The sequence below is a fragment of the Oncorhynchus nerka genome, linkage group LG28, assembly GCF_034236695.1.
Source record: "Oncorhynchus nerka isolate Pitt River linkage group LG28, Oner_Uvic_2.0, whole genome shotgun sequence".
Taxonomy (NCBI): domain Eukaryota; kingdom Metazoa; phylum Chordata; class Actinopteri; order Salmoniformes; family Salmonidae; genus Oncorhynchus; species Oncorhynchus nerka.
In genome coordinates, this window is record NC_088423.1 from 85,142,585 (window position 1) to 85,169,137 (window position 26,553).

General features: G+C 45.5%; 1 protein-coding gene across 1 annotated transcript in view; it reads left to right on the forward strand.

Moving 5' to 3' along the window:
• Window positions 1-26,553, forward strand: part of LOC115112780 (protein unc-13 homolog C-like) — a 246,218-nt gene that overhangs the window by 57,410 nt on the left and 162,255 nt on the right. The window contains exons 9-14 of the mRNA XM_065013211.1: window positions 7,954-8,095; window positions 14,220-14,389; window positions 15,409-15,524; window positions 15,656-15,819; window positions 19,975-20,128; window positions 20,511-20,579. Coding sequence (XP_064869283.1) covers window positions 7,954-8,095; window positions 14,220-14,389; window positions 15,409-15,524; window positions 15,656-15,819; window positions 19,975-20,128; window positions 20,511-20,579 — 815 coding nt within the window. The remainder of the gene's footprint in view (window positions 1-7,953; window positions 8,096-14,219; window positions 14,390-15,408; window positions 15,525-15,655; window positions 15,820-19,974; window positions 20,129-20,510; window positions 20,580-26,553) is intronic.

Sequence of the window (26,553 nt, forward strand, 5' to 3'; positions counted from 1 at the left end):
CTATAGGTGATGTGTGTGTGTATTACCTTGCAGCGGTGCGACTAGAGCATACAGTTCCTCTGGGCTAAATTACACCAGGTTGGGCTGAGCTGAGATATATTATTGCCCAGCTAGCATTCCTGCCATTCCTTGTGTGTGTCAATCAATCCCCAAGAGACTGAGACAGAGAGAAAAACTGCCTCCCGCTCCCATCTATCTCTATGGCCTTATCCAACGTCCTGTTTAGGAACCGACTTATTGACTCTTTATTTATGTATTATTTATTTGATGAACACAGACACACATTGATTGTGTAGCACTTTGGCGGTAGATAGATAGGCAGCCGTGAGATGTGAATGTTCTGCATCAGCTAACTGCTACATCCCAGCCCTGGATCAGTGGATTTGTATAGACTGCTATAGGAAGGAGAATACAGTATACTTAATAAACTCCCTCTCTCCATCACTGCTTTTTTCCATCTTTCCACCCTTACCCCTCTCCCTCTCTATATCTCTCACCCCCTCTCTCTATCTGTCTCTTTCTCTCTCCCTTTTTCTCTCCATCACTCAGCTCTGTAGTTGCGGTACATTTTACTACATTATACAGAGCCAACATAGACATCAGCCGTTCTCTGCCTCTTTCCAACTCTTTCCACTCCTCCCTCTCCCTTTCCACATCACCGTCTCTCTCTCCTCTACCCCTCTCTCTCTCCCCCTTTTCTCCCTTTCCACTCCTCCCTCTCCCTTTCCACATCACCCTCTCTCTCTCCCCTTTTCTCCCTTTCCACTCCTCCCTCTCCCTTTCCACAACACCCTCTCTCTCTCCTCTACCCCTCTCTCTCTCTCCCCCATTTCTCCCTTTCCACTCCTCCCTCTCCTTTCCACATCACTCTCTCTCTCTCCTCTACCCCCTCCCCCCTTTTCTCTCTTCCACTCCTCCCTCTCCCTTTCCACATCACCCTCTCTCTCTCCGCTACCCCTCTCTCTCTCCCCCTTTTCTCCCTTTCCACTCCTCCCTCTCCCTTTCCACATCACCCTCTCTCTCCTCTACCCCTCTCTCTCTCCCTCTTTTCTCTCTTTCCACTCCTCCCTCTCCCTTTCCACATCACCCTCTCCCTTTCCACATCACCCTCTCTCTCTCCGCTACCCATCTCTCTCTCCCACTTTTCTCTCTTTCCACTCCTCCCTCTCCCTTTCCACATCACCCTCTCTCTCTCCGCTACCCTTCTCTCTCTCCCTCTTTTCTCCCTTTCCACTCCTCCCTCTCCCTTTCCACATCACCCTCTCTCTCTCTGCTACCCCTCTCTCTCTCCCCTTTTCTCCCTTTCCACTCCTCCCTCTCCCTTTCCACATCACCCTCTCTCTCTCCACTACCCCTCTCTCTCTCCCCCTTTTCACATCACCCTCTCTCTCTCCGCTACCCCTCTCTCTCCCCCCTTTTGTCCCTTTCCACATCACCCTCTCTCTCCTCTACCCCTCTCTCTCTCCCCCTTTCTCCCTTTCCACTCCTCCCTCTCCCTTTCCACATCATCCTCTCTCTCTCCTACCCCTCTCTCTCTCCCCCTTTTCTCCCTTTCCACTCCTCCCTCTCCCTTTCCACATCACCCTCTCTCTCTCCACTACCCCTCTCTCTCCTCTACCCCTCTCTCTCTTCGCTACCCCTCTCTCTCTCCCCCTTTTCTCCCTTTTCACTCTCTCTCTGTCATTTCCTCCCTATCTCTGTCTATCCCCTGTATCCCCTCGCTCTCTCCCTCTCATCCCCTCTCCCCCCTCTCTCTCATTGTATTGTAGTTCTTGCTGCTGGGGGCAACACAAGGCTGTAGCTTCTTATTTGTGGTGTCTTTGAGAGCCCGGCCCACCAGTCTCTGTCAACGACAGCAGAGGGGCTGGCTGGGGGAGTTATGTACCATGAATAATACAGAGTGTCACTCATACATATTTAATGTCCAGTGTCCTTTTACCTTTTATGGGGCTGGGAATTACTACTTCCTGTCTGAGATGGATGGTTAAGGGTGTGTTGAGCAGGGTGTGTGGAGCAGGGTGTGTGGGGGGAGCTGTTAATGGGGTATAGGTTGTGTGTCTTGAACGCACCAATTTGTAAGTCGCTCTGGATAAGAGCGTCTGCTAAATGACTTAAATGTAAATGTATGTAATGTGTCTGTGTTGGTGAGGGTGTGTGTCTGTGTGTGTGTGTGCCTCATCTATAGCCTGGGAAGAAAAATAGTCTCTGCAAGAGTAGCTAACCTAAGTATATTTTGTCTTTCAGCAAGTAGTTGTTGTTGGTATAGTCTGGCTAGGGCATTTTATTGAACCTTTATTTAACTAGGCAAGTCAGTTAAGAACAAATTATTATTTACAATGACGGCCTACCAAAAGGCAAAAGTTCTCCCACAGGGGCTGGGATTAAATGAAAATATAGGACAAATGTCAAGTTGAAAATGCAACATATCACACGAATTGCAAAATCTAAAAGCTATAATATGTAACTTTTTGGCCGACCTGACCAAATTCACATAAAAATGTGAGTTATAGATCTGTCATTCTTATTGAAAGCAAATTTAAGACGCGGTAGATCTGTTCTATGTGCAGAGATTCTATGCTTCCTGTTGTTAAGTTTAGTGTTTGCATCTTTTACCATCGGTTTTGCATACCAGCTTCAAACAGCTGAAAAACTATATTTTGGGTTATTGAAAACATGTTTAACAGAGATTTAGATGGTACAATGATTCTCTAAAGTATACACTGAGTGTACAAAACATTAGGAAACACCTTCCAAATATTGAGTTGCCGTCCCCTTTTGCCTTCAGAACAGCCTCAATTCATAGGGGTATGGACTCTCTGCAAGGTGTCGAAAGTGTTCCACAGGGATGGTGGCACATGTTGACTCAAAAGCTTTCCACAGTTGTGTCAAGTTGGCTGGATGCCCTTTGGGTGGTGAACCGTTCTTGATACACATGGGAAACTGTTTAGTGTGAAAAACCCAGCAGCATTGCAATTCTTGACACACTCAAACCAGTGCGCCGGGTACAAACTACCATACCCCGTTCAAAGGCACTTAAATATTCACCCTCTGAATGGAACACATACACAATCCATGTCTCAATTGGCTCGAGGCTTACAACTCCTTATTTAACCTGTCATCTCCCCTTCATCTACACTGATTGAAGAGGATTTAACAAGTGACATCAATAAGGGATCATAGCTTTCACCTGGATTCACCAGCTGGCCATGCTTTCCTCCTGGCTACCCCAACCCCGGCCAACAGCTCCACACCCCCACAGCTACTTGCCCGAGCCTCCCCAGCTTCTCCTTCACCCAAATCCAGAATCCAGATAGCAGATGAAAGAGCTGCAAAACCTGGACCCCTACAAATCAGCTGGGCTAGACAATCTGGACCCTCTCTTTCTAAAAAGTATCCGCAGCCATTGTTGCAACCCCTATTACCAGTCTGTTCAACCTCTCTTTCGTATTGTCTGAGATCCCTAAAGATTGGAAAGCTGCCGCGGTCATCCCCCTCTTCAAAGGGGGTGACACTCTAGACCCAAACTGTTACAGACCTATATCCATCCTGCCCTGCCTTTCTAAAGTCTTCAAAAGCCAAGTTAATAAACAGATCAATTACCTTTTCGAATCCCACCGTACCTTCTCCACTGTGCAATCCGTTTTCCGAGCTGGTCATGGTTGCACCTTAGCACACTCAGGGTACTAAACGATATCATAACCGCCATTGATTTTTAAAAAACAGTACTGTGCAGCGGTCTTCATCGATCTGGCCAAGGCTTTTGACTCTGTCAATCAACGTATTCTTATCGGCAGCCTCAATAGCCTTGGTTTCTCAAATGACTGCCCTGCCTGGTTCACCAACTACTTTGCAGACAGAATTCAGTTTGTCAAATCGGAGGGCCTGTTGTTCGGACCTCTGGAAATCTCTATGGGGGTACCACAGGGTTCAATTCTCGGGCCGACTCTTTTCTCTGTATATATCAATGATGTCGCTCATGCTGCGGGTGATTCCCTGATCCACCTCTACGCAGACGGCACCATTCTGTATACATCTGGCCCTTCTTTGGACACTGTGTTAACTAACCTCCAAACGAGCTTCAATGCCATACAACACTCCTTCCGTGGCCTCCAACTGCTCTTAAAAGCTTGTAAAACCAAATGCATGCTTTTCAACCATTTGCAGCCTGCACCGCCCGCCCGACTAGCATCACTACTCTGGACAGTTCTGACCTAGAATACGTGGACAACTACAAATACCTAGGTGTCTGGCTAGACTGTAAACTCTCCTTCCAGACTCATATCAAGCATCTCCAATCCAAAATCAAAACTAGAATCAGCTTTCCATTTCGCAACAAAGCCTCCTTCACTCACGCCGCCAAACTTACTCTAGCCGATCCTCGACTTCGGCAATGTTGTCTACAAAATAGCTTCCAATACACTACTCAGCAAATTGGATGTAGTCTATCACAGTGCCATCCGTTTTGTTACCAAAGCGCCTTATACCACCCACCACTGCGACCTGTATGCTCTAGTCGGCTGGCTCTCGCTACATATTCATCGCCAGACCCACTGGCTTCAGGTCATCTACAAGTCTATGCTAGGTAAAGCTCTGCCTTATCTCAGCTCACTGGTCATGATAACAACACCCACCCATAGCATGCGCTCCAGCAGGTATATCTCACTGGTCATCCCCAAAGCCAACACCTCATTTGGCCGCCTTTCCTTCCAGTTCTCTGCTGCCAATGACTGGAACGAATTGCAAAAATCGTTGAAGCTGGAGACTTACATTTCCCTCACTAACTTTAAACATCAGCTATCTGAGCAGCTAACCGATCGCTGCAGCTGTACATAGTCCATCTGTAAATAGCCCACCTAATCTATCTACCTCAACCCTTTATTGTTTTTATTTACTTTGCTGCTCTTTTGCACACCAGTATCACTACTTACACACCACCATCTGCTCATCATCATCTGCTCATCCATCACTCCAGTGTAAATCTGCTAAACTGTAATTACTTTGCTACTATGTTCTATTGCCTTACCTCCTCATGCCATTTGCACACACTGTATATAGGCTTTCATTTTTCTACTGTGTTATTGACTGTACGCTTGTTTATCCCATGTGTAACTCTGTGTTGTTGTTTCTGTCGCACTGCTTTGCTTTATCTTGGCCAGATCAGAGTTGTAAATGAGAACTTGTTCTCAACTAGCTTATCTGGTTAAATAAAGGTGAAATAAAAAAATAAATAATTCAGTCTATGTCTTGGAAAGAGAAGGTGTTACTAATGTATTACTGTATTCCATAATTGCTCATTTTATCACATAAACTTAGCCAAACTATTAGAATTTTAGCAACCAGGAAATAGAAGAGATATTTCTGCATATTCCACCTTTAACACATCACACACAATTGATGACGTAGTACACAGTTGGATGACGTAGTACACAGTTGGATGACGTAGTACACAGTTGGATGACGTAGTACACAGTTGGATGACGTAGTACACAGTTGGATGACGTAGTACACACTTGGATGACGTAGTACACACTTGGATGACGTAGTACACACTTGGATGACGTAGTACACACTTGGATGATGTAATACACAAGAAACGGGGACCTGTTTTGGCTCGTGAACACCATGACAGATGTTCAGGATCTTTAAGTGCTGTGTCTTTAATAAGACATCTCAGTCTTATTCCCCCATAAAAAACACAAGTGCACTTGTTTTTACCTACTTGCACTGACTCTGCTGATTTACATTTACATTTACATTTAAGTCATTTAGCAGACGCTCTTATCCAGAGCGACTTACAAATTGATAACTTCCTTATTGAGGAACAATGTATTTACAAAGACTGTGATATGTGGTTGTCTCAACAAGTTATCTTAAGATTAACGTAAGTCGCTCTGGATAAGAGCGTCTGCAAAAAAAATATTTAAAAAAAAATGTAGTGTGTGTGTGTGTGTGTGTGTGTGTGTGTATGTGCTTGTGCATGGTCATGTGCGATGGTGGTGGACTGGTCTCTCTTAGGTATCTGTCTGTTGGCGAGGCAGATATTCACTGCTTCCCCAACAAACAGATTGGCTATACTGGAGACAAGTTTACATGGCTATGGTACCTATACGTACATTAGACATAGGACAAGGCTCTACTAGTGCATAGCAAGTAATACAGCATTAAACCTGCAGGCTTTACGTGTTACATATATATATATATATATATGTATATATATATGTATATTTTACTGTATATTAGTGCTGGACTGGAACAAAAGCCTCTTAAGTCTTACTGTTTTTATTTTTGTCTTCCCCCCCTGCCTCCCCAACCTCCCCTACTTCCCCTGTCTCCCTTGTTTTCCCCTGGCTTCCTCTGCCTTCCCTGTCTCCCCTGTCTTCCCCTGTCTTCCCCTGTCTTCCTCTGCCTTCCCTGTCGCCCCTGTCTTCCCCTGTCTTCCCCTGTCTTCCCCTGTCTCCCCTTGTCTTCCCCTGGCTTCCTCTGCCTTCCCTGTCTCCCCTGTCGCCCCTGTCTTCCCCTGTCTTCCCCTGTCTTCCTCTGCCTTCCCTGTCGCCCCTGTCTTCCCCTGTCTTCCCCTGTCTTCCCCTGTCTCCCTTGTCTTCCCTGGCTTCCTCTCTACCTTCCTGTCTCCCCTGTCGCCCTGTCTTCCGCTGTCTTCCCCTGTCTTCGTCTGCCTTCCCTGTCGCCCCTGTCTTCCCCTGTCTTCCCCTGTCTTCCCCTGTCTCCCCTGTCTTCCTCTGTCTTCCCTGTCGCCCCTGTCTTCCCCTGTCTTCCCCTGTCTTCCCATGTCTCCCCTGTCTCCCCCATCTTCCTCTGCCTTCCCTGTCTCCCCTGTCTTCCCCTGTCTTCCCATGTCTCCCCTGTCTCCCCGTCTTCCTCTGCCTTCCCTGTCTCCCCTGCCTTCCCCTGTCTTCCCCTGTCTTCCTCTGTCTTCCCTGTCTCCCCTGTCTTCCCATGTCTCCCCCGTCTTCCTCTGCCTTCCCTGTCTCCCCTGTCGCCCCTGTCTTCCCCTGTCTTCCCCTGTCTTCCTCTGTCTTCCCTGTCGCCCCTGTCTTCTCCTGTCTTCCCCTGTCTTCCCATGTCTCCCCTGTCTCCCCCGTCTTCCTCTGCCTTCCCTGTCTCCCCTGCCTTCCCCTGTCTTCCCCTGTCTTCCTCTGTCTTCCCTGTCGCCCCTGTCTTCCCATGTCTCCCCCGTCTTCCTCTGTCTTCCCTGTCTCCCCTGCCTTCCCATGTCTCCCCCGTCTTCCTCTGCCTTCCCTGTCTCCCCTGTCTCCCCTGTCTCCCCTGTCTCCTCTGTCTTCCCTGTCTCCCCTGTCTCCCCTGTCTCCCCCGTCTTCCTCTGCCTTCCCTGTCTCCCCTGTCTTCCCATGTCTCCCCTGTCTCCCCCGTCTTCCTCTGCCTTCCCTGTCTCCCCTGTCTTCCCCTGTCTTCCCATGTCTCCCCTGTCTCCCCGTCTTCCTCTGCCTTCCCTGTCTTCCCCTGTCTTCCCCTGTCTTCCCATGTCTCCCCTGTCTCCCCCCGTCTTCCTCTGCCTTCGCTGTCTCCCCTGTCTTCCCCTGTCTTCCCCTGTCTTCCCATGTTTCCCCTGTCTCCCCCGTCTTCCTCTGCCTTCCCTGTCTTCCCCTGTCTTCCCATGTTTCCCCTGTCTCCCCCGTCTTCCTCTGTCTTCCTCTGTCTTCCCCTGTCTTCCCTGTCTCCCCTGTCTTCCCATGTTTCCCCTGTCTCCCCCGTCTTCCTCTGTCTTCCCTGTCTCCCCTGTCTTCCCCTGTCTCCCCTGTCTCCCCCGTCTTCCTCTGCCTTCCCTGTCTTCCCATACCTTCCCCTGTCTTCCCATGTTTCCCCTGTCTCTCCCATCATCCCCTGTCTTCCTCTGTCTTCCCCTACATTCCTCTGTCTTCCTCTGCCTCCCTCTATTCCCCCATCTCGCCCTGCCTCCCCCTCTCTCCTCTCCAGTGATGTGTGCCCAGGGTCTGCAGGCCAAGGATAAGACAGGTTCCAGTGACCCCTATGTGACTGTCCAGGTAGGGAAGACCAAACGGCGTACCAAGACCATCTTTGGGAACCTCAACCCTGTCTGGGACGAGAAGTTCTTCTTGTGAGTATGAACATACAGTATATCACTGCTACAACATTACTACAACCTAAGCCAGTGTACTACAGGCTGTATTATAGACGTGGTCCTTTGTGGCTTAGTCGGTAGAGCATGACACTTGCAACCCGTTGGTATGATTCCCGCTGGGGCCACCCATAGATAAAATATATGCACACATGACCATAGGTCCTGTCCAGGTGGGGTGCATAAAGACTGCCTCAGGCTACAGAAACAGGAGGTATGCTCCTACCCTAGGGGCCATTCTGGCTCAGACAGGGCTACCTTCTTCAGCTGTAACACAAACACTCCAGCAGACATTATTATCACAGACATGTAGAACCTACAACACCAACAAATGAGGGGAGAGGAGATGGAAAATCATTCAAATGCATTTCACTGAAAAATGTGTTATTGACATGAATATCATACACAGTGCATTTGGAAAGTATTCAGACCCCTTGACTTTTTTCACCTTTTCTTACGTTACAGCCTTATTCTAAAATTGATTAAATAAATGTTTTTCCTCGTCAATCTACACACTACCCCATAAGGACAAAGGGAAAACAGGTTTTTAGAAATGTTTGCACATTTATTAAAAATAAAGACAGAAATACCTTATTTACATAAGTATTCAGACCCTTTGTTATGATACTCAAAATTGAGCTCAGGTGCATCCTGTTTCAATTGATCAGTGAGATGTTTCTACAACTTGATTGGAGTCCACTTGTGGTAAATTCAATTGATTGGACATGATTTGGAAAGGCACACACCTGTCTATATAAGGTCCCACAGTTGACAGTACATGTCAGACACAGATCTGGGGAAGGGTACCAAAACATTTCTGCAGCATTGAAGGTGGCCTCCATCATTCTTAAATGGAAAAAGTTTGGAACCACCAAGACTCTTCCTAGAGCTGGCCGCCTAGCCAAACTGAGCAATCGGGGGAGAAGGGCCTTGGTCAAGGAGGTGACCATGAACCTGATGGTCACTCTGACAGAGTACCTCTGCGGAGATGAGAGAACCTTCCAGAAGGACAACCATCTCTGCAGCACTCCACCAATCAGGCCTTTATGGTAGAGGCCAGACGGAAGCCACTCCTCAGTAAAAGACACATGACAGCCCGATTGGAGTTTTCCAAAAGGCACTTAAAGGACTCTCAGGCCATGAGAAACAAGATTCTCTGACCTGATGAAACCAAAATTGAATCAAATCAAATCAAATGTATTTATATAGCTCTTCGTACATCAGCTGATATCTCAAAGTGCTGTACAGAAACCCAGCCTAAAATCCCAAACAGCAAGCAATGCAAGTGTAGAAGCACGGTGGCTAGGAAAAACACCCTAGAAAGGCCAAAACTTAGGAAGAAACCTAGAGAGGAACCAGGCTATGTGGGGAGGCCAGTCCTCTTCTGGCTGTGCCGGGTGGAGATTATAACAGAACATGGCCAAGATGCTCAAATGTTCATAAATGACCAGCATGGTCAAATAATAATAATCACAGGCAGAACAGTTGAAACTGGAGCAGCAGCACGGCCAGGTGGACTGGGGAGCAAGGAGTCATCATGTCAGGCAGAGACAGCAAGGGTGGTTCGTTGCTCCAGAGCCTTTCCGTTCACCCTCCCACTCCTGGGCCAGACTACACTCAATCATATGACCCACTGAAGAGATGAGTCTTCAGTAAAGACTTAAAGGTTGAGACCGAGTTTGCGTCTCTCACATGGGTAGGCAGACCATTCCATAAAAATGGAGCTCTATAGGAGAAAGCCCTGCCTCCAGCTGTTTGCTTAGAAATTCTAGGGACAATTAGGAGGCCTGCGTCTTGTGACCATAGCGTACGTGTAGGTATGTACGGCAGGACCAAATCAGAGAGATAGGTAGGAGCAAGCCCATGTAATGCTTTGTAGGTTAGCAGTAAAACCTTGAAATCAGCCCTTGCCTTGACAGGAAGCCAGTGTAGGGAGGCTAGCACTGGAGTAGTATGATCAATTTTTTTGGTTCTAGTCAGGATTTTAGCAGCCGTATTTAGCACTAACTGAAGTTTATTTAGTGCTTTATCCGGGTAGCCGGAAAGTAGAGCATTGCAGTAGTCTAACCTAGAAGTGACAAAAGCATGGATAAATTTTTCTGCATCATTTTTGGACAGAAAGTTTCAGATTTTTCCAATGTTATGTAGATGGAAAAAGCTGTCCTTGAAACAGTCTTGATATGTTCTTCAAAAGAGAGATCAGGGTCCAGAGTAACGCCGAGGTCCTTCACAGTTTTATTTGAGAGGACTGTACAAACATTAAGATTCATTGTCAGATTCAACAGAAGATCTCTTTTTTTCTTGGGACCTAGAACAAGCATCTCTGTTTTGTCCGAGTTTAAAAGTAGAAAGTTTGCAGCCATCCACTTCCTTATGTCTGAAACACATGCTTCTAGCGAGGGCAATTTTGGGGCTTCACCATGTTTCATTGAAATGTACAGCTGTGTGTCATCCGCATAGCAGTGAAAGTTAATGTTATGTTTTCGAATGACATCCCCAAGAGGTCAAATATATAGTGAAAACAATAGTGGTCCTAAAACGGAACCTTGAGGAACACCGAAATTTACAGTTGATTTGTCAGAGGACAAACCATTCACAGAGACAAACTGATATCTTTCCGACAGATAAGATCTAAACCAGGCCAGAACTTGTCCGTGTAGACCAATTTGGGTTTCCAATCTCTCCAAAAGAATGTGGTGATCGATGGTATCAAAAGCAGCACTAAGGTCTAGGAGCACTAAGGTACAGAGGCAGAGCCTCGGTCTGATGCCATTAAAAGGTCATTTACCATCTTCACAAGTGCAGTCTCAGCACTTAAAGGACTCTCAGGCCATGAGAAACAAGATTCTCTGACCTGATGAAACCAAAATGGAACTCTTTGGCCTGAATGCCAAGCTTCATTTCACCCCCAGCTTTGAGTGTACAGCTTTGTTTGAGTTTACTGAAAGTATTATGAAGCTAACCCATGTTAGCTCAGGCCCTTTTTAAATAAACAACAACTTCTAAAATGGAGAGGGAACTTTTGATGATGTGTAGTGCTGTTGTGCTAGAGAGAGATTGACCCATGGTGTCATTGGAGAAGGTATTATGGTTTTAATCTGGCTCTCTACGAGTCTGAACTCTGAACTCTGAGTGGTGACAGACTGTCATGTTGATTGTGAAGTTGATCATGTTGATTTAAGGTACACAGAGAACCGAGAACTTATGGTATTATCTAAGACCTAACACAACTTAGAACACTGGAATATGGCTTTCTGTAAAACAACACTATAGCACTATGAACGACACATTTCACATCAACGTCATGAGGCTTAAAGAGTCTGTTCTAAAGCCAGTATATCCTGTTGTTGTATAAATACATCACAGTATCTGCAGTATCCTATATGGACGCGTCAGGTTGAACAGCACCATTGTTCACCACAGCCGCAATTGTTGTTGTTTTTGTTTTGATGATAAAAGAGAAGAGGATCATCCAGCATCCTGAACACATTATGTTGCAATACATCCTCTGCTTTTCTATGTCGCGGGAAGTGATGTGCACTAATGATGTGCACTAATGTCAGAGACAAGAAAACGTGTTTGTTGTTTGAAATAACTTTTGTTGTAATATTACCAACGAATGTGGCAGTTTCATCAAGTATGGATTCCAGCTTTAAATAGAGACATACATAGATAAAGACAAATCAAGCACCCCATTTCCATAGAAACCATAGCGCTGGTGATTAGAATACCATATATAGAACATATCTAGGAGACAAAGAGGCTTTGTTAGAGCTGCCTTGTGTGTGTGTGTGTGTGTGTGTGTGTGTGTGTGTGTGTGTGTGTGTGTGTGTGTGTGTGTGTGTGTGTGTGTGTGTGTGTGTGTGCGTGCGTGCGTGCGCGTGTTAGTGTGCGTGTGCGCGTGTATGCGTGCGTCCGTATCTACAGTGTTAATGAGAAACCACAGAATGCGACGCAGATAGAGTTACACTGCTCACTCTTGCCTCCTGTGCAAACAAAATGGAGATGGAAAGAGGGAGAGAGTGAGATGGAGAGTGAGATACAGAGACAGAGAGGGAAAGAACGAGAGAGAGCGAGAGAGAGAGAGAGAGAGAGAGACAGAGGGGGAGAGAAAACAAGAGAGAGAGACAGAGACAAAGAGAGAAAACTATACAGAGAGACAGAGAGACAGGAGAAAACAAGACAGAGAGACAGCAAGACAAGGAGACAGCAAGACAGCAAGACAGAGAGACAGAGAGAAAACAAGACAGAGAGACAGAGAGAAAAGATGTTATCCTCATGCCATGTGACAGGGTCTTGGAATCTTAGCTCTCTGCCTGGCAGGGACATCCATCTGTGGGTGCCACTAACACACACACACGCACACATGCACGCACACACACACACACACACACACACACACACACACACACACACACACACACACACACACACACACACACACACACACACACACACACACACACACACACACCCTTGAGTGGGGGAACACTAGGGACAGCAGGGTTTCCTAAATAGAGCCGGTGGGGCAGAATGATGTCAATCCCACCTGACAGACATTCCCCTCACCTCTCCTTTCTCCTCTCCTCTCCTCTCCTCTCCTCTCCTCTCCTCTCCTCTCCTCTCCTCTCCTCTCCTCTCCTCTCCTCTCCTCTCCTCTCCTCTCCTCTCCTCTCCTCTCCTCTCCTCTCCTCTCTTGTCCCCTCCCCTCCCCCTCTCCTCTCCTCTCCTCTCCTCTCCTCTCCTCTCCTCTCCTCTCCTCTCCTCTCCTCTCCCTCTCCTCTCCTCTCCTCTCCTCTCCCCTCCTCCCTCCCCTCTCCTCTCCTGGCCCCTCCCCCTCTCATCTCCCTCTCCTCTCCTCTCCTCTCCTCTCCTCTCCTCTCCTCTCCTCTCCTCTCCTCTCCTCTCCTCTCCTGGCCCCTCCCCCCTCTCCTTTCCCTTTACTCTCCTCTATTCTTCTCTACTTTACTTTACTCTTCTCTCCCTCTCCTCTCTATTCCTCTACTCTCTTTCATTCTCCTCTCTCTCCTCCTTCCAGGTCTTTCATTTCCCACATACATCTAGCAAAGAGGACAACTCCAGACCACTCCCAAGCCTTTGAAGCCCCAATGACAACCCTAACCTAACAGCCACCCACACTATGCCAACCCTAGCCATTACATATGACTGTGACGTGACTACACTGAGTTTCCAGGTCTGTTTGTGCTCAAGGATAATGTGAGGTCATATCAAGTTAGGTCAGAGCTGCTGCCAGTAGATAAAACAGCTGAGTGGCTCTAGAGAGGATGGGAGGAGGGAGGAGGGAAGAGGGCCACACAGCTTTTCACCTTCAAGGGCTATTTTCTAAATTTTTACAGCTTTTTTTCTCTGATTTAGTCACCCTAATTTGGGCCATCCTACAAGGGTAAAAACGGCAATAACTTTTGAACGAATTATGATAGAGGCATGAGGTTTGGACACCCTAAACCAGTGGTTACCAAACTGTCGATCACAATCGACTGGTCGATCTCCAAGGCATTCCTAGTCAATCACCAAACATTTCTTTGAAAACAACAACAATAAAGCCTTACGTTCCACATTTTTCTATTCCTTTTGTGTTGTAGGCGTCAGATGCACTTGATTCAGCAGCCCTAATGTCGTGAAGGGAAAGTGTTCCTATTTTGAACCCTTTCATGTGTCTGAAGATAGAACTCTGCTTACCCGGCAGGTCCAGAGAGGAAATCAAGTGCACCTACAGGCCTACCGCTGGCCAATAAGATAGTTCAGATCACTGTGTCTGCACAGTTTCCTCGAGCCATAGACTGTAAAAAACAAACTTGAACGCACAGCAACGTTGATACTGTGAGAATTCAAAACGTTTAAAACTATGACTAAAGAGACTCAACAAATACAGCATGTTTAAGTTGTTATTCAGCACTGTCAATGCTTTTATAAGCCATAATATGTGTGTTCTCCCTACACCCACTCACACTACAACCAGCACTGCAGCTGCAATGAATGAGAATAGCAAAGTGTTCTTATAATCATTGTATTTTTATTATAATAGAGAAACTTACTCACTTTAATGGTGCTGTTTTTCTACACATGGTGCTTTGCTGTCCAGTGAGTGTCACAACGCTACAGACCGGATCAAGGTGCGTGTGTGGGATGAGGATGATGACATCAAGTCTCGCATGAAACAACACTTCAAACGAGAGTCGGACGACTTCCTGGGTCAGACCATCATCGAGGTCCGCATGCTCAGCGGGGAGATGGATGTGTGGTACAACCTGGGTATGTTCCAAATCCTTCTGCTTCCATGTTCCAGATAAGACTGGTTCTATGTTCTAAATAAGACTGGTTCTATGTTCTAGAGAATCATATTTCTATGTTCTAGATAATAATGATTATATGTTCCAGATAAGACTGGTTCTATGTTCTAGAGAATCATATTTCTATGTTCCAGATAATAATGATGATATGTTCCAGATCAGACTGATTTCATGTTATAGAGAATACTGGTTCTATGTTCCAGATCATACTGCTTCCATGTTCTAGATAAGACTGGTTCTATGTTCTAGATTAAACTGGTTCTATGTTCTCTATAAAACTGGTTATATGTTGTATATTAGACTGGTTATATGTTCTAGATAATAATGTTTCTATGTTCTAGATAATAATGATTATATGTTCCAGATCAGACTGCTTCCATGTTCTAGATTAGACTGTTTCTATATTCTAGTTAAGTTTGTTTTTATGTTCTAGATAAGACCGGTACCATTTTCTGGATAAGAGGACTGATGCATCTGGTTCTGTGTTTAAGATAAGAAGACTGATGCATCTGGTTCTGTGTTCTAGATAAGAGAACTGATAAGTCTGGTTCTGTGTTCTAGATAAGAGAACTGATGCATCTAATTCTGTGTTCTAGATAAGAAGACTGATAAGTCTGGTTCTATGTTCTAGATAAGAGAACTGATGCATCTGGTTCTGTGTTCTAGATAAGAGCACTGATAAGTCTGGTTCTGTGTTCTAGATAAGAAGACTGATAGGTCTGGTTCTATGTTCTAGATAAGAGAACTAATGCATCTGGTTCTGTGTTCTAGATAAGAGAACTGATATGTCTGGTTCTGTGTTCTAGATAAGAGAACTGATGCATCTGGTTCTGTGTTCTAGATAAGAGAGCTGATGCATCTGGTTCTGTGTTCTAGATAAGAGAACTGATGCATCTGGTTCTGTGTTCTAGATAAGAGCACTGATAAGTCTGGTTCCGTGTTCTAGATAAGAGAACTGATGCATCTGGTTCTGTGTTCTAGATAAGAGAACTGATAAGTCGATGGTGTCGGGAGCCATCAGATTGAAGCTCAACGTGGAGATGAAGGGAGAGGAGAAAGTAGCTCCGCCCCACGGCCAGTACACCTGTTTACATGAGGTAAGACATCTATACTCACCAACTGGTCTGATGGATTTCTCCACTCTATGGAAACTGTTCCAGGAACTGTCTCCCTCTACTCCTCTTCTCTCATGTTATTCTCTTCATTCTGTCTTTCTCTCTTCCTTTAGAACCTGTTCCACCACCTGACGGAGGTAAAGAACAGTGGAGCGGTGAAGATCCCAGAGGTGAAAGGAGAGGAGGCGTGGAAGGTCTACTATGACGACGTGTCCCAGGAGATAGTAGACGAGTTCGCCATGAGATACGGAGTAGAGTCCATCTACCAGGCCATGACGTAAGGACGCTCTCTTTCTCTTTCTCCCTCTTTTCTCTCCTCTTGGTTCTCTGAAGGCTTACTGATGTGCTGATGTAATACAGGAAAGCATGCCTCTGTGTCCTCAGTGTTAGAACTATAGAATCAATGGATTCAATTTCTATGGTTCAGAGTGTGCATGTGTGAGAGAGAAGGAAGCGCCTGGCTGCCTGTCTCTGTGTGTGTGCGTGTGTGTGCGCTGTCCGCTCTAAAGCCACCATGGGAATTCACAGGAAGTCATCATGGGTCTCAGTGTTCTCTCTCCATGCTTGCCTCCCGCAAGTGCTTCTGGGTAATCTGGAGGCTGAGAGCACAGTAATGAATTATGCTCCCCAATGTGAGCATCTGTGTGTGTGTGTGTGTGTGTGTGTGTGTGTGTGTGTGTGTGTGTGTGTGTGTGTGTGTGTGTGTGTGTGTGTGTGTGTGTGTGTGTGTGTGTGTGTGTGTGGTGTGTGGTGTGTGTGTGTGTGTGTGTGTCTCTCTCTCTCCCTCTCCCCCTCTCCCTCCCGCTCCATTTTTTTGTCTCACTCGCTGTGTTTTGAAAGGCTATTTAATAAATAATTGATATGACTGTCCTTCCAGATAAATGGGCTGCTCATTTTTGAAAACCTTTGAAATGCACCTCATGTTAACCTTTCCTTGTATCGGTATTAAACTATCTCATATAAAGGCCGTGTCCCAAACACCACCCTATTCCCTAATAGCCCCATGGGTCCTGGTAAAAAGTAGTGCACTATAAAGAGAATAGGGTGCCATTTGGGACACTACCCTAACAGTCAATGCCTGACTGTAGAGCAGAATAGATACCTGTTAAGAGGCAGCCTTCTCCTTCTCTCTCACTATTCCCATGACCTACTTAGGTTTAGTTTAAAGGATTCAGCTCAGAGAGAGAGGGAGGGAGAGCGAGGGGGGCAGGGAGTGGGAGATAAAGGAGAGAAAGAGAGAGAGTGGGAAAGAGAGATAAAGAGAGGGCGAGAGGGGGAGATAGAGAGAGAAAGAGTGGGAGGTAGAGAGAGAGAGAGAGAGAGAGAGAGAGAGAGAGAGAGAGAGAAAGAGTGGGAGGTAGAGAGAGAGAGAGAGAGAGAGAGAGAGATGAACCTGGAGAAGAGTCCCCTAAGCAAGCTGGTCCTGGGACTCTGTTCACAAACACAAACAGACCCCACATCGCCCCAGGACAGCAACACAGTTAGTCCCAACCAAATCATGAGAAAACAAAAATATAAATACTTGACACATTGGAAATAATTAAACAAAAAAACAGAGCAAACTAGAATGCTATTCGGCCCTTAAACAGAGAGTACACAGTGGCAGAATACCTGACCACTGTGACTGACTGACTGACCCAAAATTAAGGAAAGCTTTGACTATGTACTGACTCAGTGAAGATTTGTGACCTGTTGCACAAGAAAAGGGCAACCAGTGAAGAACAAACACCATTGTAAATACAACCCATGTATATAGGCATAATATGACATTTGAAATGTCTTTATTCTTTTGGATATTTTGTGAGTGTAATGTTTACTGTCAATGATTTATTGTTTATTTCACTATTGTTGATGATCTATTTCACCTGTTTCACATTCCAATAAAGCCCTTTGATTTGAATTGAATGTAATTGAATTGAGTGAGAGAGAGGATAGAGGAGAGTCGACCCTGAAGGCCTTCTACACCAGCTCATCAGACCTGATCCAAATAGACCTTCTATAATGGATGGACCATCTAAACCACATAGCCCAGCGGTGGCCATCCCTTCATTTGGGAAGCTATACCCTTCTGGAGGATTGTGCTTCAACCCTACAACAACTAATTCCACTAATCAGTCGCTCCTGAGTCTCAACAAATCAGAACTATGTTGCGTAGCATTGACGTTTCCTAGAAGTGTGTGATTAGCTGAATCAGATGTTTTTGAAGTTTCATCAACCTATAGCAATGGACATGATGTGTTCAGAGTGTGTATGTGTCTCTCTGTGTATATTGGTATTGGACTGTTACAGTGAACATGGTATTGGAGTGTTACAGTGAACATGGTATTGGAGTGTTACAGTGAACATGGTATTGGAGTGTTACAGTGAACATGGTATTGGAGTGTTACAGTGAACATGGTATTGGAGTGTTACAGTGAACATGGTATTGGAGTGTTACAGTGAACATGGTATTGGAGTGTTGCAGTGAACATGGTATTGGAGTGTTACAGTGAACATGGTATTGGTCTGTTGCAGTGAACATGGTATTGGAGTGTTACAGTGAACATGGTATTGGAGTGTTGCAGTGAACATGGTATTGGAGTGTTACAGTGAACATGGTATTGGTCTGTTGCAGTGAACATGGTATTGGAGTGTTACAGTGAACATGGTATTGGTCTGTTGCAGTGAACATGGTATTGGAGTGTTACAGTGAACATGGTATTGGAGTGTTGCAGTGAACATAGTATTGGAGTGTTACAGTGAACATGGTATTGGTCTGTTGCAGTGAACATGGTATTGGAGTGTTACAGTGAACATGGTATTGGAGTGTTGCAGTGAACATAGTATTGGAGTGTTACAGTGAACATGGTATTGGAGTGTTACAGTGAACATGGTATTGGAGTGTTACAGTGAACATGGTATTGGAGTGTTACAGTGAACATGGTTGTGGAGTGTTACGGTGAACATGGTATTGGAGTGTTACAGTGAACATGGTTGTGGAGTGTTGCAGTGAACATGGTATTGGAGTGTTACAGTGAACATGGTATTGGAGTGTTGCAGTGAACATGGTATTGGAGTGTTACGGTGAACATGGTATTGGAGTGTCACAGTGAACATGGTATTGGAGTGTTACAGTGAACATGGTATCGGAGTGTTACACTGAACATGGTATTGGAGTGTTACAGTGAACATGGTATTGGAGTGTTACAGTGAACATGGTACTGGAGTGTTACAGTGAACATGGTACTGGAGTGTTACGTTAAACTTGGTATTGGAGTGTTACAGTGAACATGGTATTGGAGTGTTACGGTGAACATGGTATTGGAGTGTCACAGTGAACATGGTATTGGAGTGTTACAGTGAACATGGTATTGGAGTGTTACAGTGAACATGGTACTGGAGTGTTACGGTGAACATGGTACTGGAGTGTTACGTTAAACTTGGTATTGGAGTGTTACAGTGAACATGGTATTGGAGTGTTACAGTGAACATGGTATTGGAATGTTACAGTGAACATGGTATTGGAGTGTTACAGTGAACATGGTATTGGAGTGTTGCAGTGAACATGGTATTGGAGTGTTACAGTGAACATGGTATTGGAGTGTTACAGTGAATAGCAGCCAATTTGTTTGAGACACAGAGTGGTGACACCTTGGCCATCAGAACTTTGTGTGCATGCGTGCATGTGTGTGTGGGGGGTTTGGAGCAGCTCCAAAGAACAATGGAGTGAGGGGCGGCATGTTTGTTTGTGTGTGTGTATGTGTGTGTATCGGTTTTAAAGGAACATTACAATTCCATTCAGAGTTTTCTAATCTTCCTGTTATTGACCTTCTAGCTGGCTCCACTCTGCTGGGAATCACATGACATTACAACTTGCAGAATGTGAATGAGCACAGTCTGCCTCTGTATTCTCTCTCTCTCTCTCTCTCAATTCAATTCAATTCAAGGGCTTTATTGGCATGGGAAACATGTGTTAACATTGCCAAAGCAAGTGAGGTAGACAACATACAAAGTGAATATATAAAGTGAAAAACAACAAAAATGAACAGTAAACATTACACATACAGAAGTTTCAAAACAGTAAAGACATTACAAATGTCATATTATATATATATATACAATGTACAAATAGTTAAAGGATAGTCTCTCTCTCTCTCTCTCTCTCTCTCTCTCTCTCTCTCTCTCTCTCTCTCTCTCTCTCTCTCTCTCTCTCTCTCTCTGTGTCTCTCTAATTGCCTCCTTCTCATGATTAAAGGAAAGTTACTACTTAAATCACACTCAAAGAATAGTTCGTGTTTTGGTATTTTAATATCTTTCTCTCTCTCTCCCTTTCTCCCCACGACCCCCTCTCTCTCCTTCCCTCCCTCTCTCCCCCTCTCTTTCCCTTCCTCTCTCTCTCTGCCTCGCTTCCACTCTCTGTTCCGTCCTTCCTCCCCTCACCTCTCTCCCCCAGGCATTTCTCCTGTCTGTCCTCTAAGTACATGTGTCCAGGGGTCCCAGCGGTGATGAGTAACCTGCTAGCCAACATCAACGCCTACTTTGCCCACACCACCACTGTCTCAACCAACATCTCTGCCTCCGACCGCTTCGCTGCATCCAACTTTGGGGTGAGAACACACACGCACGCGTACACACACACACACTCAGCTACACACACACACACACACACACACACGCACACACTCAGCTACACACACACACACACACACACACACACACACACACACACACACACACACACACACACACACACAGACTCATCTACACACACTTCTCAGCTAATGTTTATGGGCATTTGAAAACATCTGACTGAAATCATGAATATTGATCAGTACTGTTATGTTTTTTGTTTCCTTGTCTACACAATATAATCCACCCTTTCAAATAGCCCATTTAAAAAATAAATACATTCGAAGTTCAAAGTTAAGTTGAACTCACAGTGTGATTGCTTTACTAACGGAAAAATCTATATATCTGTTTTTCTCACAGAGAGAGAAATTTGTCAAACTTCTAGATCAGCTGCACAACTCTCTGAGGATTGATCTATCCAAGTATCGGGTTTGTACTCTGTGTGTGTGTGTGTGTGTGTGTGTGTGTGTGTGTGTGTGTGTGTGTGTGTGTGTGTGTGTGTGTGTGTGTGTGTGTGTGTGTGTGTGTGTGTGTGTGTGTGTGTGTGTGTGTTGTAAAACAGCGGGTGTCTATGTATAATAGGATTATCTGTCCAGGGGTTGTACCTAGAGATGAACGGTTGTAATAATTTCTATCTCCGCTAGTCCTGTCCACTAGTCCTGTCCACTAGTCCTGTTCACTAGTCCTGTCCACTAGTCCTGTCCACTAGTCCTGTCCACTAGTCCTGTCCACTAGTCCTGTTCACTAGTCCTGTTCACTAGTCCTGTCCACTAGTCCTGTCCACTAGTCCTGTCCACTAGACTTGTCTACTAGTCCTGTCCACTAGTCCTGTCCACTAGTCCTGTCCACTAGTCCTGTCCACAAGACTTGTACACTAGACCTGTCCACTAGGCCTGTCCACTAGTCCTGTCCACTAGTCCTGTCCACTAGACTTGTCCACTAGTCCTGTCCACTAGTCCTGTCCACTAGTCCTGTCCACTAGACTTGTCCACTAGTCCTGTCCACTAGTCCTGTCCACTAGTCCTGTCCACTAGACTTGTCCACTAGTCCTGTCCATTAGTCCTGTCCACTAGTCCTGTCCACTAGTCCTGTCCACTAGTCCTGTCCACTAGTCCTGTCCACTAGACTTGTACACTAGACCTGACTGTACTGTCAGTGGTTGAATTGTTGCTGGTGAAATGATGTGACATAAAAAACATTGCTTCCTCTGCGGTGATTGTTTTGTCCTTGATGTTTCTGTGTGTTTCTGTTAGTTTCTGTGTGTGTGTCTACCATTCAATTTCTACTGCAATGTGTGATTATAGAGGCAAAGACAGAGAGCGGGGCATGTTTTTCACTGTGTGATTATAGAGGTAAAGATAGAGAGCGGGGCAGGTTTTTTACTGTGTGATTATAGAGGTAAAGACAGAGAGCGGGGCAGGTTTTCACTGTGTGATATTAGAGGTAAAGACAGAGCGGGGCAGGTTTTCACTGTGTGATAATAGAGGTAAAGACAGAGCGGGGCAGGTTTTTCACTGTGTGATTATAGAGGTAAAGACAGAGAGCGGGGCAGGTTTTCACTGTGTGATATTAGAGGTAAAGACAGAGTGGGGCAGGTTTTTCACTGTGTGATAATAGAGGTAAAGACAGAGCGGGGCAGGTTTTCACTGTGTCATAATAGAGGTAAAGACAGAGAGGGGGCAGGTTTTTCACTGTGTGATTATAGAGGTAAAGACAGAGAGCGGAGCAGGTTTTTCACTGTGTGATTATAGAGGTAAAGACAGAGAGCGGGGCAGGTTTTTCACTGTGTGATAATAGAGGTAAAGACAGAGCGGGGCAGGTTTTCACTGTGTCATAATAGAGGTAAAGACAGAGAGGGGGCAGGTTTTTCACTGTGTGATTATAGAGGCAAAGACAGAGAGGGGGCAGGTTTTTCACTGTGTGGTTATAGAGGTAAAGACAGAGAGCTGGGCAGGTTTTCACTGTGTGATAATAGAGGCAAAGACAGAGAGGGGGCAGGTTTTTCACTGTGTGGTTATAGAGGTAAAGACAGAGAGCGGGGCAGGTTTTTCACTGTGTGATAATAGAGGTAAAGACAGAGAGCGGGGCAGGTTTTTCACTGTGTGATAATAGAGGTAAAGACAGAGCGGGGCAGGTTTTCACTGTGTGATAATAGAGGTAAAGACAGAGCGGGGCAGGTTTTTCACTGTGTGATTATAGAGGTAAAGACAGAGAGCGGGGCAGGTTTTCACTGTGTGATATTAGAGGTAAAGACAGAGCGGGGCAGGTTTTTCACTGTGTGATTATAGAGGTAAAGACAGAGAGCGGGGCAGGTTTTCAGTGTGTGATAATAGAGGTAAAGACAGAGTGGGGCTTTTTTTCACTGTGTGATTATAGAGGTAAAGACAGAGAGTGCGGGGCAGGTTTTTCACTGTGTGATTATAGAGGTAAAGACAGAGAGCGGGGCAGGTTTTCACTGTGTGATTATAGAAGTAAAGACAGAGAGCGGGGCAGGTTTTCACTGTGTGATATTAGAGGTAAAGACAGAGCGGGGCAGGTTTTTCACTGTGTGATAATAGAGGTAAAGACAGAGTGTGGCAGGTTTTTCACTGTGTGATTATAGAGGTAAAGACAGAGAGCGTGGCAGGTTTTCACTGTGTGATAATAGAGGTAAAGACAGAGAGCTGGGCAGGTTTTCACTGTGTCATAATAGAGGTAAAGACAGAGAGGGGGGCAGGTTTTCACTGTGTGATTATAGAGGTAAAGACAGAGAGCTGGGCAGGTTTTCAATGTGTGATAATAGAGGTAAAGACAGAGCGGGCAGGTTTTCACTGTGTCATAATAGAGGTAAAGACAGAGAGGGGGCAGGTTTTTCACTGTGTGATAATAGAGGCAAAGACAGAGAGGGGGCAGGTTTTTCACTGTGTGATTATAGAGGTAAAGACAGAGAGCGGGGCAGGTTTTTCACTGTGTGATAATAGAGGTAAAGACAGAGCGGGGCAGGTTTTCACTGTGTCATAATAGAGGTGAAGACAGAGAGGGGGCAGGTTTTTCACTGTGTGATTATAGAGGTAAAGACAGAGAGCGGAGCAGGTTTTTCACTGTGTGATTATAGAGGTAAAGACAGAGAGCGGGGCAGGTTTTCAGTGTGTGATAATAAATTTAAAGACAGAGAGCGGGGCAGGTTTTTCACTGTGTGATTATAGAGGTAAAGACAGAGAGCGGGGCAGGTTTTTCACTGTGTGATAATAGAGGTAAAGACAGAGCGGGGCAGGTTTTCACTGTGTCATAATAGAGGTAAAGACAGAGAGGGGGCAGGTTTTTCACTGTGTGATTATAGAGGCAAAGACAGAGAGGGGGCAGGTTTTTCACTGTGTGGTTATAGAGGTAAAGACAGAGAGCTGGGCAGGTTTTCACTGTGTGATAATAGAGGCAAAGACAGAGAGGGGGCAGGTTTTTCACTGTGTGGTTATAGAGGTAAAGACAGAGAGCGGGGCAGGTTTTTCACTGTGTGATAATAGAGGTAAAGACAGAGAGCGGGGCAGGTTTTTCACTGTGTGATAATAGAGGTAAAGACAGAGCGGGGCAGGTTTTCACTGTGTGATAATAGAGGTAAAGACAGAGCGGGGCAGGTTTTTCACTGTGTGATTATAGAGGTAAAGACAGAGAGCGGGGCAGGTTTTCACTGTGTGATATTAGAGGTAAAGACAGAGCGGGGCAGGTTTTTCACTGTGTGATTATAGAGGTAAAGACAGAGAGCGGGGCAGGTTTTCAGTGTGTGATAATAGAGGTAAAGACAGAGTGGGGCTTTTTTTCACTGTGTGATTATAGAGGTAAAGACAGAGAGTGCGGGGCAGGTTTTTCACTGTGTGATTATAGAGGTAAAGACAGAGAGCGGGGCAGGTTTTCACTGTGTGATTATAGAAGTAAAGACAGAGAGCGGGGCAGGTTTTCACTGTGTGATATTAGAGGTAAAGACAGAGCGGGGCAGGTTTTTCACTGTGTGATAATAGAGGTAAAGACAGAGTGTGGCAGGTTTTTCACTGTGTGATTATAGAGGTAAAGACAGAGAGCGTGGCAGGTTTTCACTGTGTGATAATAGAGGTAAAGACAGAGAGCTGGGCAGGTTTTCACTGTGTCATAATAGAGGTAAAGACAGAGAGGGGGCAGGTTTTCACTGTGTGATTATAGAGGTAAAGACAGAGAGCTGGGCAGGTTTTCACTGTGTGATAATAGAGGTAAAGACAGAGCGGGCAGGTTTTCACTGTGTCATAATAGAGGTAAAGACAGAGAGGGGGCAGGTTTTTCACTGTGTGATAATAGAGGCAAAGACAGAGGGGGGCAGGTTTTTCACTGTGTGATTATAGAGGTAAAGACAGAGAGCGGGGCAGGTTTTTCACTGTGTGATAATAGAGGTAAAGACAGAGCGGGGCAGGTTTTCACTGTGTCATAATAGAGGTGAAGACAGAGAGGGGGCAGGTTTTTCACTGTGTGATTATAGAGGTAAAGACAGAGAGCGGAGCAGGTTTTTCACTGTGTGATTATAGAGGTAAAGACAGAGAGCGGGGCAGGTTTTCAGTGTGTGATAATAAATTTAAAGACAGAGAGCGGGGCAGGTTTTCACTGTGTGATTATAGAGGTAAAGACAGAGAGCGGGGCAGGTTTTTCACTGTGTGATAATAGAGGTAAAGACAGAGAGGGGGCAGGTTTTCACTGTGTGATTATAGGGGTAAAGAAGAGAGCGGGGCAGGTTTTTCACTGTGTGATAAAAGAGGTAAAGACAGAGAGGGGGCAGGTTTTTCACTGTGTGATTATGGTGGTAAAGACAGAGAGCGGGGCAGGTTTTCACTGTGTGATAATAGAGGCAGACAGAGAGGGGGCAGGTTTTTCACTGTGTGATTATAGAGGTAAAGACAGAGAGCGGGGCAGGTTTTTCACTGTGTGATAATAGAGGTAAAGACAGAGCGGGGCAGGTTTTCACGATGTCATAATAGAGGTAAAGACAGAGAGGGGGCAGGTTTTTCACTGTTTGATTATAGAGGTAAAGACAGAGAGTGCGGGGCAGGTTTCTCACTGTGTGATTATAGAGGTAAAGACAGAGAGCGGGGCAGGTTTTTCACTGTGTGATTATAGAGGTAAAGACAGAGAGCGGGGCAGGTTTTTCACTGTGTGATTATAGAGGTAAAGACAGAGAGCGGGGCAGGTTTTCACTGTGTGATATTAGAGGTAAAGACAGAGCGGGGCAGGTTTTTCACTGTGTGATAATAGAGGTAAAGACAGAGAGCGGGGCAGGTTTTCACTGTGTGATTATAGAGGTAAAGACAGAGAGCTGGGCAGGTTTTCACTGTGTCATAATAGAGGTAAAGACAGAGAGGGGGCAGGTTTTCACTGTGTGATTATAGGGGTAAAGAAGAGAGCGGGGCAGGTTTTTCACTGTGTGATAAAAGAGGTAAAGACAGAGAGGGGGCAGGTTTTTCACTGTGTGATTATAGAGGTAAAGACAGAGAGCGGGGCAGGTTTTCACTGTGTGATAATAGAGGCAGACAGAGAGGGGGCAGGTTTTTCACTGTGTGATTATAGAGGTAAAGACAGAGAGCGGGGCAGGTTTTTCACTGTGTGATAATAGAGGTAAAGACAGAGCGGGGCAGGTTTTCACGATGTCATAATAGAGGTAAAGACAGAGAGGGGGCAGGTTTTTCACTGTGTGATTATAGAGGTAAAGACAGAGAGCGGAGCAGGTTTTTCACTGTGTGACTATAGAGGTAGACAGAGAGCGGGGCAGGTTTTCAGTGTGTGATAATAGAGGTAAAGACAGAGTGGGGCTTTTTTTCACTGTGTGATTATAGAGGTAAAGACAGAGAGTGCGGGGCAGGTTTTTCACTGTGTGATTATAGAAGTAAAGACAGAGAGCGGGGCAGGTTTTTCACTGTGTGATTATAGAGGTAAAGACAGAGAGCGGGGCAGGTTTTTCACTGTGTGATTATAGAGGTAAAGACAGAGAGCGGAGCAGGTTTTTCACTGTGTGATTAAAGAGGTAAAGACAGAGAGCGGGGCAGGTTTTCAGTGTGTGATAATAGAGGTAAAGACAGAGAGCGGGGCAGGTTTTCACTGTGTGATTATAGAGGTAAAGACAGAGAACGGGGCAGGTTTTCACTGTGTGATATTAGAGGTAAAGACAGAGCGGGGCAGGTTTTTCACTGTGTGATAATAGAGGTAAAGACAGAGAGGGGGCAGATTTTTCACTGTGTGATTATAGAGGTAAAGAAGAGAGCGGGGCAGGTTTTTCACTGTGTGATAAAAGAGGTAAAGACAGAGAGGGGGCAGGTTTTTCACTGTGTGATTATAGAGGTAAAGACAGAGAGCGGGGCAGGTTTTCACTCTGTGATAATAGAGGTAAAGACAGAGAGGGGGCAGGTTTTTCACT